This window comes from Oculina patagonica, chromosome 3 (assembly GCF_052425735.1).
Source record: "Oculina patagonica isolate OP01 chromosome 3, crgOcupat, whole genome shotgun sequence".
NCBI lineage: Eukaryota > Metazoa > Cnidaria > Anthozoa > Scleractinia > Oculinidae > Oculina > Oculina patagonica.
This window is the reverse complement of record NC_135760.1, coordinates 16,781,439-16,795,387: the sequence shown is the minus strand read 5'-3', so window position 1 is coordinate 16,795,387 and position 13,949 is coordinate 16,781,439. Positions and strand designations below refer to the sequence as shown.

The following is a 13,949-nucleotide window of genomic DNA, read 5'->3' as shown; positions in this document are numbered from 1 at the left end:
TAGACCCCCTCATTTAATAAACGCCCCGTGTTTTGCAGACGCCCCCTCCCCAAGAATCTCCACAAAACAAACAAAACAAATCAAAACAAAACAACAAAAACAACAAGGAAACGCTGCATAGAAAAAAAAAATCACGCAATTTATTTAGTTTCTTGCTTGACTCAGCTCAGACATCGACTGGCCAACGATGCGAACATGGTTGACCCCGATGACGATGAAAACATCGATATCGAACTAATATATAGATTTAGCCAAGCCTAAAAGCGAAGCTCCACACCTATTTTCTTGTTCTTAAACTTTTGTGAAAATACTCTCATTGAAAATACCGTTATTGAAGTTATTAAACGTATACTCACCAAGAAAGATTCATAGCCGAAATAGATCGTCAACTCCAATTGCAGAAATTGCGCTTTCACAATCCAGTCACTACCCCGAACAAAAAAGAAGATTTGGGCCCGCGATTCAATGGACAAATATAACCTGGTCAGCGGTCAGATTTAAAAAAAAACCCACATGATCTCGATGAGCTGTACATCTGAGCCCGCGATATGGTCATGTGATACTGTCGGCGAATATCTTGTTTTGACAGCTGTCAATTGACCATAACATGGATGTCCAATTTCAAAGATACAAGCCGATGTTAACCTTAGTTGGGATATGATAAGATGGCATTCTCCCCCCCCCCCCCAGTCGGGTTGCCTTGTGACTCCCCTCCCCGTCCCCGAGAGTCTGTAGGCGCGGGCGGGCGTACACTCACTCGATAGCCAAATATTTTTGGCTTCAAGGGTTTACCAAATTTCCTAACCCATGGTGCTCCGCTGCCGCGCTGAAGCTCCGCTATAAACGACATCTATAGGCTATGCGTTAGCGCAGATTGGACTAGTTTCCAACTCGCAAATTCTTATTTCTTTCTTACTTCGTGAGAAAACTACGCGTCTTGTTTGTTTTGTAGACAGTGTTACAGTTAAAGTGAAATAAACGCCTATCTCTAATTAACCCCCGTCTCATATCTATTTAACACCCTAGGGGCGCAACAAGGTAAACCCGGATTCAAGGAAAATTTTCGTCGCTCCAACTTTTGCCAGATTTACTTTGCTTCGCAAAGACTAAACTGCCACTGGATCTAGGAGGATGCATAGAATATTTTACTTCAAATTTAAACATTTGAGTAACCGAACAGACAAGAAAAGCAAAATCCAACGTTATTCCCGGGGGCCAAAAAAAAACGCGCGAAAAAGAAACGGACCAAAAAACAGCTGAGTTTCTACTAGCATTTATTACTTGAAACAAATCTTCCTTACAAGCTTAAAAATAATCTCGCAACTCTCAAGCTCAAAAACTGGTCCCCCTGTATTGCTGATGTAGGATTTAGCCTGGTACGAGGACTGGACGCGAGGCAGGAGGTCTGACTTGCTCACGAGGACTGGAAAGTAGATGAGTTGCAATAATTAGAACTAAAGCCATTATGTTACTGTGTACAAAATTGTCTTCGTATTAATGACTAAAACAATATCCTTAACTAAGAAGTAATAACAGACTTAAAATAGTTACTAACAACGAATTCGACGTATGACAGCAGAACAATTTAGTGCTGTATTGCATTCGCATTAAATTAGTTTTGGTAAGTACATCTGAACGTATCAACATAATCAATCTTTGCTTATCCAGGAAAAAAGTAGGAAAACTGGAAGTCCGTAACGAGGGATTCATTGCAATAAAATCGTTGTAAACGTCCTCTTATTCAGAAAAAAAATATTTACATGTCAAAAGTATAAGCTTTTAACAACCTGGTCTTTTGTCTTTGTCGGATAAAAATGTGAAAAAAGTGAAAGATAATTTTACAACTGTTTGGAAAAATCTTTAATACACTGAACTTCTATGCTTGTGCTCATCTTTCCTAATTCCACCTTTTTTCTACTTAATTAACGAAATCTACACAAAAATGCGATGACAGCACGACAAAAAATCAGAGCAATTCTGTTGCTTCGTATCTTGCTGGAAATTTTAACCTAATTATGCAGTCTCTTCAATTCATATCCATACAATTTTGAGTTAGACTGCTTGAAAACAGTTTCTTCATGTTTTTTTTTTTAACTTACTGGGTTTTGTGTGATTACTTATTAATATGTCGATCGCTTTACCGTAGTAGAAACAAGAACATGTCTTGTGACAAACAGGCCCGAAAAAGACATGTATGATAAAACTGAAGAAGTTACTTTCCTAAGTTGCTGAAATTGAATATATTAACCCAAATTTAAGGCAACATAAGCTCGCTCGTGATTTGAGCTGCATAACGCAAAAAATACATCGAGAAATAATCATTAAACTAAACTAGCCTTAAACCATTTTATCCAAATGGTTAAAGTCGGAGACAAATCAAGCATCTTCTGAGAAGGTCTGAGAAGGTACAATCTGCTAACGATCTCCCTGAGCCTGTATACACGGCTTCAAAGTAAAACAACAATGCTGTTAACAGCTGTTAGAACAACAAAGATAAAATTGGGTTCTGAAAACACTTAACGGTTACTTTTATACTCAGTTTTACTCTTGCAGGTTTCATTGTAGTGCTAGTCTAGTCCACTGCTTACTGGGAGGCTTGTTGACATCGTCATGCATTCCTTTGGAAGCTGAAACAGAAAAAAATTAATATTAATCAATACGAATCATATTTAAATAGTAGTAAATTTCTCGTTTCTTTTCAAGGCCATTTTTGAGGGAAGGGATTGAGTAAACTTGAGACTTTAAAAGAACTCAGAGGAATCAGGGGTACTTTAAAACTAAAAATTGGCTATAGCCCATTGCACAATTATTGAGACAATTGATGGGTCATATTACTAAAAACGAGCAATTATTTAGAAAACAAACGGATAACTTTAATCAGAAACCCCTTTTGTTCGTTTGAATTGTGTTTATTTTAAATATCTTTAAATGTCTCGAAATGCACACAGCTTCACACGCAATGGATGAGATGGGGTGGAGTACAGGAAATTATGGAAGGTAGCAGACGTAATTTTGGTGGGTTGCTATTTGGCATAAAAGTGTAAGTTTTAATCTCCTCGTTTAAGAAAAGAACATACAAGTATGGCTGGGTTTTAAAATAAGTAAGTAGCATAGTTGTTTGGAAAATATACGGTTTCTCTTGATTGTGGAATGAACTATTTTTACCTACTCATTTCTTCCGATGAAATTCTAAAGTGACGTCATCTCCAATTAGTACAAAAGGGGCCCAGTATCTCACATCACTGTACTTGTCTGATTCTCTGAGATGTTTCATGGCCTGGTTTAGAGACTCACTTGCTCTTCTTCCTTCCACAAGGTGATGGTAAAAACTTTTCATAAACTCCAGCGTAGCTTCGTCATCAATTGCCCATAGTGACACCAGCACAGAACGAGCACCAGCACCCATAAAGGCACGTGCAATACCGACCACACCTTCAGCCTTGATCTCTCCTCGACCGCTGTGACAGCAACTAAGGACAACCAGTCTTGCTCGCACTTTAACACTCAGAACATCTGACATGTTCAAAATGTAATCTTCTTCCTTCGTTGGGATTCGAGATGCTTGCTGTGAGTCCGGTGTTAGAGCAATTTCACCAGTTTCCATGCGACCATGTGCTGCAATATGAACTAAAGCAACTGAACTGAGTCCTTTTAACACTTCGCGTTTCGTTGCTTTCTTTCCAATCAGAGGCGCCACGTTGAGAATCTTTCCGATCATTTCTACTTCCTTTCTTGCGAACGGAAGAGGATCCAGAAATTTTTCACCCTTGCTGTTGGTAACTTCTTCCACCCATGGATCGCCCACAAGTAATGCATCACTCTTACTATGGTATTCGTCTGGGCATTCAGCAATCAGCTTCAAGCTTGTCAGTGAAGGAATCAACCGGATTCTAAATGAGTCACACAGGTATTTGGATTCCGCATCCATTAATGCAGCATAAGGAGCTAGCCACAGTGGTCCATGTGGGACAATGATTAGCTCATCACCTTGAACCAGATCGGCAATCGGCTGAAACAAGATATTGTACAAGGTGCTCAAAGAAATCTCTTGTAGGTCGAAGAGTTGAGAGTTTTCCCTGTCGGAATTGTCATCCGCTTTGTGACGATTTTCTCTTAATGGATCCAAAGAACGATTTTCGCATCTTTTCTCAGAGCAAAAGTGAATTTGTCTAAAGCCATTTTTTATCAACGACTGAAAAAAGGCGGTGGCATCATTTAATACAGAATGGGTCTCGCCAATTTCTTTCGCTCTTACACGAACAGGTCCTTCCTTTGAAAGAACCCAGAGATGGATCTTAGCACTGTTAAATGCCTGAAAAACTGTACTTGATGGAATAGAGCGTATCAGTTGAAGATATTGCTCTTCGTCTTCTTTCTGTGACACGGACTGACTTTCTCTAATGGCAAATTGGGATAACATAAGATCAGAAAGAGCTTGGGCCCGTCCTTTCTCAGCAGCAAGCAAAGCTTTAACAATCTTGCCTTGCTTTAGCCGTACTCTCCATAAACCAGTGTATGCATTGTCAATGTTATTTCTATAGCCAATTTTCCACTCATCGTTACTTTGAAGAAGGCTTCTCACATGGTTGAATAATCTTACGCCACGGTCGTAATATTTTAAGGCTTTGGATAAGAAACCTTGTGATTCGAAGCTGAGACCTAGATTGTGATAGGATGCGGCCTCCCCGGCCTTGTTTCCTACTTCTTTGGCGATTTTAAGATCCAATTCGTAGTAGTCTATGGCTTTTCTGAAATCACCGAGACTTAGAAAAGCATTTCCAAGATTGCCATAAGCCTTTCCTTCGCCGGCCTTGTCTCCTACTTCTTTGGCGATTTTAAGATGCAATTCGTAGTAGTCTATGGCTTTTCTGAAATCACCGAGATTACGAAAAGCATTTCCAAGATTTCCATAAGCCTTTCCTTCGCCGGCCTTGTCTCCTACTTCTTTGGCGATTTTAAGATGCAATTCGTAGTAGTCTATGGCTTTTCTGAAATCACCGAGATTACGAAAAGCAATTCCAAGATTTCCATAGGTACTTCCTTCGCCAGCCTTGTCTCCTACTTCTTTGGCGATTTTAAGATCCAATTCGTAGTAGTCTATGGCTTTTCTGAAATCACCGAGATTACGAAAAGCAATTCCAAGATTTCCATAGGTACTTCCTTCGCCAGCCTTGTCTCCTACTTCTTTGGCGATTTTAAGATGCAATTCGTAGTAGTCTATGGCTTTTCTGAAATCACCGAGACTTAGAAAAGCATTTCCAAGATTGCCATAAGCACTTCCTTCGCCGGCTTTGTCTTCTACTTCTTTGGCGATTTTAAGATGCAATTTGTAGTAGTCTGTGGCTTTTCTGAAATCACCGAGATTACGAAAAGCATTTCCAAGATTTCCATAGGCCATTCCTTCGCCGGGCTTGTCTCCTACTTCTTTGGCGATTTTAAGATGCAATTCGTGGTAGTCTATGGCTTTTCTGAAATCACCGAGACTTAAAAAAGCATTTCCAAGATTGCCATAAGCCTTTCCTTCGCCGGCCTTGTCTCCTACTTCTTTGGCGATTTTAAGATCCAATTCGTAGTAGTCTATGGCTTTTCTGAAATCACCGAGACTTAGAAAAGCATTTCCAAGATTGCCATAAGCACTTCCTTCGCCGGCTTTGTCTTCTACTTCTTTGGCGATTTTAAGATCCAATTCGAAGTAGTCTATGGCTTTTCTGAAATCACCGAAATTACTAAAAGCAATTCCAAGATTGCCATAGGCACGTCCTTCGCCGACCTTGTCTCCTCCTTCTTTGGCGATTTTAAGATGCAATTCGTGGTAGTCTATGGCTTTTCTGAAATCACCAAGACTAAGAAAAGCATTTCCAAGATTGCCATAGGCACTTCCTTCGCCGGCCTTGTTTCCTACTTCTTTGGCGATTTTAAGATGCAATTCGAAGTATACTATGGCTTTTCTGAAATCCCCGAAATTACTAAAAGCAATTCCAAGATTGCCATAGGCACGTCCTTCGCCGGCCTTGTCTCCTCCTTCTTTGGCGATTTTAAGATGCAATTCGTGGTAGTCTGTGGCTTTTCTGAAATCACCGAGATTACGAAAAGCATTTCCAAGATTTCCATAGGCCATTCCTTCTCCGGCCTTGTCTCCTACTTCTTTGGCGATTTTAAGATGCAATTCGTAGTAGTCTATGGCTTTTCTGAAATCACCGAGACTTAGAAAAGCATTTCCAAGATTGCCATAAGCCTTTCCTTCGCCGGCCTTGTCTCCTACTTCTTTGGCGATTTTAAGATGCAATTCGTAGTAGTCTATGGCTTTTCTGAAATCACCGAGATTACGAAAAGCAATTCCAAGATTTTCATAGGCACTTCCTTCGCCAGCCTTGTCTCCTACTTCTTTGGCGATTTTAAGATGCAATTCGTAGTAGTCTATGGCTTTTCTGAAATCACCGAGACTTAGAAAAGCATTTCCAAGATTGCCATAAGCACTTCCTTCGCCGGCTTTGTCTCCTACTTCTTTGGCGATTTTAAGATTCAATTCGAAGTAGTCTATGGCTTTTCTGAAATCACCGAAATTACTAAAAGCAATTCCAAGATTGCCATAGGCACTTCCTTCGCCGGCCTTGTTTCCTACTTCTTTGGCGATTTTAAGATGCAATTCGAAGTAGTCTATGGCTTTTCTGAAATCACCGAGACTTAAAAACGCACTTCCAAGATTGCCGCACAAAAGTGCTTCTTCCGCCTTGTCGCCCAATCTTTTGGGAGTGGGACTTTTCAAATCACCGACCTGAAAGAAGGAAATAATGACAACCTTTCTATATATTTATATTGAAGTTCTGCTTCGCTTTTCCTGTTTACTCTTTTCTTATTGCGATGCATTAACCTGGTAGATTAACAAATGTTGGAAATCACATTTATTATATTTGCTTTAAGACAGCTTCGAAAGCAATTCGTCTGTTTCGTTGAATGACAGGTAAGGTGGTCGTTCTTTAATGTAGTGCAAAGGTTGGTTGAATCATGACGGATAGGTAAAAGGCCTGGCCCGATCGAGATGAGTCCCTGGCCTTCTAGTTTGAGGATCGTAAACCCATTCTATAAAAATATGTTGATTATGGAAAAGGAAAATCATTTTAGAGGCTGATACAGAGAGTAGCTCAATAACATGTCATTCTTTAGACGACAACTAATTACGTGAAAGGATAGCCGTATGGTGTACGGACCACAGCCAATAGGAAGCACGTTCACGGATGCGGTTATCGGCTAACCCCAAACAGAACTGTTTAAAGTCACATTTCAAGCAGTTAATTTCGTTCTTTTCGGCCGTTTTTCAGTTGATTGTTTGTTGGTTGTTTTTTTAGAGACGCGCATTTTTTTAAAATAAAAAAGCTAAAGCTACAAAATAGCTCAAGAAAGTTCAAGTTTTGTTTGCTGTCGATTTGTATATCCCGTGGGACGTTGGTAGTACGCACGCTGGTATGAAAACAAATCAGGAATCTCTATTGTTCTTTCTCATTGGAATTTAACGATTCTCATTAGCATGTAAGAATCGAGGTTTGTGAAATCGCTCTTTTGTCTCGAACTTTGGCAACCAGTGCGATCTGCGGAATCGGTCAGATATGTCCAGGATTTAACGCTAATGAGGTGCCCGTTCCTAACGGCAGGCATCACAAAGTGTCCTCATCGGTAAAAGTTCACCAAAACGCACACAATTCTGTCAAATATGAAGTAATATTGAGATGTCAAATAACACAGTGAAACGTGAAGCACTTATTCTTGATTTTCACGTGACGTCATCAAAATTCTAAAATCCAGAATCGCAAGGCCCCTTAGTTTTTATCCTTCACTGGCTATTATACGTCCTTAATACATATTATTTTGAAGGTTTTTAGCTCGATAGCATTCGACTTTAAGATGGAGCATTTTGAATTTTGGAGTTTCACACCACACGAGATCAAAGATGGCCGCCAAAAGGCTGTCACGTTTACTTAAAAAATGCTTTATCTTATGATTTTTAACAATCTGAACAGTTGAGATTTTTACTTGCTCATGATGGTGATCTGGCCGCTTTTTGGAGCAGTATTTAATGCCAGATGTTTTTGTTGATTTCCGGCCGCCATGTTGGAGCCCAAGCAGTTAGGCTCCAACATGGCGATTCCATATTGTGCTCTCTAAATTTGCGTGAAACATTTTGACGAATAACTCGAGTACGGAATACCGTACAGCCCTAAGACTTGGACGAGCAGTTTATATTGTACTTTTCTACAACCTGTAATATTCTTGATTTTTTTGACACAATAGTTTTGGATTCATTTTTTCGCAGCGTGACAGTGAAAACCACCCATTTAACGATACTTGCGTTCAATCCTGGACAAAAGTGGAATCGGTCTGCGGTTGTCTTCAAAAACACCAATTATGACGTCCCAAACTCGTTTCACCCCTTCCATTTCAGTGCGTGGTAATTCAAGAAACGTTTTCGTGAATCTTTCGGAAATGTAATTCGCGCTTTAAGGCTCGGAAAGTAATTTTACTAAAAAATAATTTATTTTACTAAATAATGGTTAGCTTTAGTGTTTGGCTGGTTAAAATGGCATTTTGAAATTTCGGTTCATTTGACCTTTAATTAGCCATATTATGAAAATTGCACCAATTAAGGTGTCTCGATACAGTTTTTTCTTGACCATCCCTAACATTTCCAGATGGCCGTTCAGCAGTCCTCCCAGACTCGGTTCCACATGGGATTTCCACCAGATATTGGTCTGAGAATGAAGATTCACAAAGTAGATACTTCAGGGCAATCGATATTTCCATGAGAACGATAAACAATAACCGGTATGCAATGCATACTAAGGCGAGGACGTTTCAGTAGAGCAAGTCAGTATGTTAAAAATTCCAGACAAAGAACTGAGATTAGACCTTTGGGGATTCGTTGTTTGTTGTCCCATTTCAGACTTTGTGACTCTTGAGAATCACTTATTTCAAATTCAAACAAATTCTCTCGGTGTTCAGATAGTTAAAAACAAGTTCTTTGGGGAGCAGCATGTGATTTGAAAATGGGCAATTTACATTGGCAAAGTCAAAAATGTCTACTGAGCGAGAATGAGAGTCCAAAAGATCTAGATATCCAAGTAATTGAACGCCGAAATTGATATCGTCGATAAAAGTGTGATTTACAGCAAGGAGCCCAAATGTGTGACCACTTTTAATTAATTCGCATTCTTTACTGCATTCGTTTTCCAATTAGAAGCTGTGAAGGGCTTCTGATCGGATAAAATCTGCCAGGAAAAAAGTGAATACATTAAAAGTGGTCACCCTTTTGGGCTCCTCGCTGTAAGTCGAAAGTTGAGACACTGAGTCATTTGCTATAAAGGGGGAAAATGGGCTCGTCAGGTAAATAAAATTTTAAAATACAGTACGTTGTTTTCCAGCGGTGTTTTTAGTTGTGCGTTCTTAGGTAAGGTTAGTTTCTAACCAATGTTAATTGATAAAAGGCAAATAGAGATGTTTTTTGTTTTGTTTTCATTTTTCTTGAAAATGTCATGGCTTCATGTTACACGCTCAATAGTCATTAATCGAAAAGTAATAAACGAAGTAATAAACGAATCAAATTAAAACCCAACTTGTTTTGGAAAGCTTTTAGAGTGTAGTACAACTGGAGTATGTGTTTCCTGTCGTAAACGTAAATTTTCATTCAACAAAAAAGAACTAATTTAGTTATTAAACTGTCACGGAATGGCATGCTCTTATTGTGTTTCCGCTATCGATCGTAGTTGATTTTAACAGCAAACCATTTAAAGTAATACCCATGCCGGCATTCTTGCTGCCTGCAGTATTTATAGTATTCTTTATTTTTCACATGGCTCGTTTTCCTTTGTTCTTCCAGGTTGATTATATTGAATAAACCCCGCTATTAAATTAGCAACTGTCTGAAAAGCTGGGTGCGGCTTTGATTGTAACAGGGGAGAGCGGGGCTGATATCTAATATTCCCCTAGGGGATTATTAAAGTTGATAATCCCCTAGGGGAATATTACGATAATATAACGTAATATAAGATAAGATAACGTTTGCTCTTTTTCAGAATTCCGTTGCAGTTCAATCCGTTCGGTTGCTAACACACTCCAAACATTCAAACACCTAAAGGTTACCTTTTTTAGTGTTCTTCGGGATCCTTTCACTGTTCCTGGCCAGCAGCTCTTTAATTTGTCATCTTCGACGATGATATCTCTAGCCTCTTCGACGTTTTCTTCCCATTTGTTTCCGCCTGGTTAAAGCTAAACAACCTTTCTGTCGCCTCCTAAGTGCTAAACTGAGCGTTTTCGCAGTCCTCTTCGATATTCTTTTAGGATAGCAATTTCTCCAAGTTATTGCTTGGATTTGTCGCAAAATAAAAACTTTCCTTCGCAGACTCGCTCACCTCTGCCAACTTTGCAGTAAAGTGGTGAAAAATGTGGTTACAAAGTTGTCGGAACTATCAGACAATTACAAAACCCCAATGCGTTCTTTCGGAATCTTTAATCTATTGTTAAGCTTGTTTGGCAAGCATATTGATTGTTTTGGTCGGCGTATCAAAAACGAAAAAATAACCTGTTTACTATAAAATTTAACAATGTGGAAACCCCAGTGCTTCTTTTCGGAACCTTTTTCCTGTTGTTAAGTGTGTGTCGGGAAAAACATTTCAGCACATTTCAGCGTACCTACATCAAAACAACGAAGAAAAAAAATCTTTCTTATTGTTTGAGCCACTGTTGATACCTCGCCCATGTGAAAAATAAGCCGGTTATTTTTAGGCACCTCGGCGATATGTGATTTATTCAACTCGGGCTGCGCCCTCGGTGAATAAATCACATATCCCCTCGTTGCCTAAAAATAACCCTTACGTATTTCCATCATTTCCTGCTTTTCCTCCTGGAGAAACTTCGGATTTTTTTCCCAGCACTTTTCTGTTCTTTGTTACTCGTGGTGGAGCTTTGGGATTGATTGTCCACAGTGCTGTCTTCTCTTTCTAATGGTGATTTTGAACCGTATTTAAAAAAAAAGAATCCGATGCCAGCCTTGGTTATTTTTTTCTTTCATCGATTTTGAGTTGGGCAAATCTTGCAATGATATAAATTTCTACAAACATTTTCTCTGGCGTCGATGCTTTCCACATTCGCGTCATGACATTTCATTTTGGATTTATTTCGTGTATCTAAGTTTTTTTTGCGTTTTAGAGACTTTTTTTTGCACAATTGAGTATGCGTGTTGAAAGTTTAAAGAAAGTCTATCGAGCCGTTTTAAAGATTTTTTAAAAAGCGCTTAAAACCGAAAATTTCCTAAAAGTTACAAAAAGAGTGGTCGCCAGAAAAAAAAAAACTCTCGAAATCTAGTTGAGGAACCTCAACAAAACTGTCACGCCCCAAAAGATAACTTTAATACACATTTTGGCTTTATTTGAGATTACTTTTTCTACGTCATGTTTGTGTCTTGGTCCATTTGTTATCGTTATGTAAAAAGTACAATTTGAAACATTTTTTGTGAGTTATTCGAAATCAAACATACAGAATATTTTATTCGTTAATAATTTTTTTGCATTACATCATAGTTTAAGATGCTGGTATAAGTTTTTTAAGGGAAATCTGATTCACGCGAAATCAGGTTTTACTGATTTGGCGGTTTTTTGTTTATCGTTGCCAAGAAAATATAGATTACCTTAAAAATACGTGAAATCAAATTTCAATCTTAAACCTATATCTGGTGTAATTTTAATATCGATTCGAGTAAGAGAAGGCTTTTAAAAGGCCAATTGAAAATTGTAGGTATGGTCTAGAAAAAACTATATCGAGACACCTTAACTCACCCTTACCGTTAGAAACGTATGGAAAACTAAAACTACGAAAAACCAGCACTTTCCAACAACCTTACCTTGCCTTTTACAGTGTGACCTTCTAAATTCGTTTCTATGCTGTCGCCGTCTGGTTTCTGCTGCTTGCTTTGTTCTTTAACAGACCTGATCCTTAACTCCAACAGCTTCTTGTTATTCTTGTCAATCTTTTTTGAGTTCAGAAATTCCACCTTAAGGTCGCGCAGGACCCTTGCTCATTAATAAATTCATAAGCCAAATTTCCTGACGGGGTGCTATCTTGAAAAGCTTTAATTCGCTAAATTTTGAACATCGATTCCTCTAAAATTTAATAAGGATACTCAGGGATGATGGAATTACATCATGATTGTCCTTTTACTGAGAGATGACCGTTGTCTGTAATGTTACAAGCCCTTAAAAGTTTAACTGAAAATAATGCGATTTTGTGTCCAAGTTTTCAGCTAGCACAGCGCACCAAATTAAATGATTATATAGCCTAGTGATAAAGCATAACCTCTTTTGTGTTCTGACAAGAACGAAATTTTCGATTTCAAAAACTGCTTAGAGTTTATGGCTTTAAAGAGAGTATAAATGTGAATTCTAAACTTTGAAACGTACTTCCTTCATTTTGAGAAGGAAATTTCAAAATTCGCTCTTGTCAGAACACAAAAGAGTGCACCAAGTTTATGTTCCTCGATAATCAACTCCTGAAAGTCTATGTCGGCGGAGAAAACTTGGACACAAAATTGCAGGTTTTTGTGGCTTCCGAAGACCTTCCGAGTCAATGTTTACAACAACATGCGCTATATTTAAAGCTGTGAATATAATTATGATAATTCGCTTTGTTCCAGCACACGGGACACAATGTTAAGAACAATAGCGCGTAATCACTTGTACAATGAACTGTAAGAAAAAAATTATCATGAATATTTCGTTTGTTTTCGGCTTCACTCGTCGCTGTTCGTGCATACTCTTTAAATAAATACATGCATAATGATTGCAAGGGTCCTGCGCGACCATAATGTAATTTGCGCCAGTAAACAAAGAAGTCTATAAATCTTCGACAACAAAGCGACAAAACTGGCAGATTAAGTTCCTTCAGAAAGCCTGGTTTTCAGTTGGCTGCTGTAGTCCATTCTTAATTAAAAAGAAATTTTATTTTAATTTTGTTTTACGACCGTGAAGGAACGGGAGGAAATGCACGGAAGGAAAGCTTACCAATTAGCACTCTTACTAATTCATTTGGCCATGGCTAACCAACAGCGAATTTAAGGGATGCAACCAACGGCGATGAAAATTGAGCTTTGCAAATAGAAAGGTAAACAGAAATAATTTGCTTGTAAAGGATACGGCTAACCCCTTTTCACACCATGTGATGGCTTCTTCAAAACGATTCAGCTTTATACAGGCACTCGCTCCTATAATAACAAATACAATAGGTGTTCCCTAACTTAGTAAAAAACTTCTACACACATGTTTATGTTGCATGATGTTCATTTTTCATTGCTATGTTGTATTTTTATTACACGTTTTAACACGTTTTATAGACCACTGATGCACTTTTGTTATCAAATATTCTGAGCAAGCAGCTAGCTATACACAGGCGATGATCAAAGGGCTCACTAAACTTGTCCACCAGCATACCATTACTGGCTTAAAAAAGTGGAAAAGGCCGATTGTATTTAGAATTGGTGTTACCTTCAGGTTACTATTGTTAGAAGCTACTAATTTTAGCGATTTTGGCGAGTTGGGCGAAAATCGCTAAATTTAGTAGCTCGCTAAAATTTGTGTCGGTCAAATTTAAAACACTTTGTACTCGTTAAATTTATATACCCCCACCCCAAAGAAAAACAAAACTACACAAAGTGGACTTAAAAAATTCTTTTTAAACTGGATGCCAGTAACTTTGTTTTTTCTGGCAATGCAAATTTCCTAAGCTATATGTTCATAAAAAACTGGTTTACACGATACCACAAACTTTTTTAACATTTTCGGAAAATCGCTAAATTAAATAGTCGCTAAATCTTGCTTAGAAAAAATCGCTAAAATTAGTAGCCGCTAACAAAAGAAACCTTAAGGTACAAGCCGTGTTCAATCCTTGCTTTTAAACTCTTAATTTTCGCC

The 13,949-nt window shown here is 38.5% G+C and overlaps 1 protein-coding gene across 2 annotated transcripts in view; it reads right to left on the bottom strand.

Moving 5' to 3' along the window:
- LOC144646969 (uncharacterized) overlaps positions 1-13,949 on the bottom strand; it is a 77,115-nt gene that overhangs the window by 46,883 nt on the left and 16,283 nt on the right. The window contains exons 10-13 of one of the 2 annotated variants that reach the window (XM_078506692.1): positions 13,176-13,243; positions 11,888-12,013; positions 3,170-6,775; positions 1,272-2,627 (exon numbers count right to left, since the gene is read on the bottom strand). In XM_078506692.1, the coding sequence (XP_078362818.1) occupies positions 3,170-6,775; positions 11,888-12,013; positions 13,176-13,243 (3,800 nt within the window). In that variant the 3' untranslated portion in view covers positions 1,272-2,627. Of the gene's footprint in view, positions 1-1,271; positions 2,628-3,169; positions 6,776-11,887; positions 12,014-13,175; positions 13,244-13,949 lie in introns of those variants that run through there. The other variant, XM_078506691.1, reaches the window with a different exon arrangement.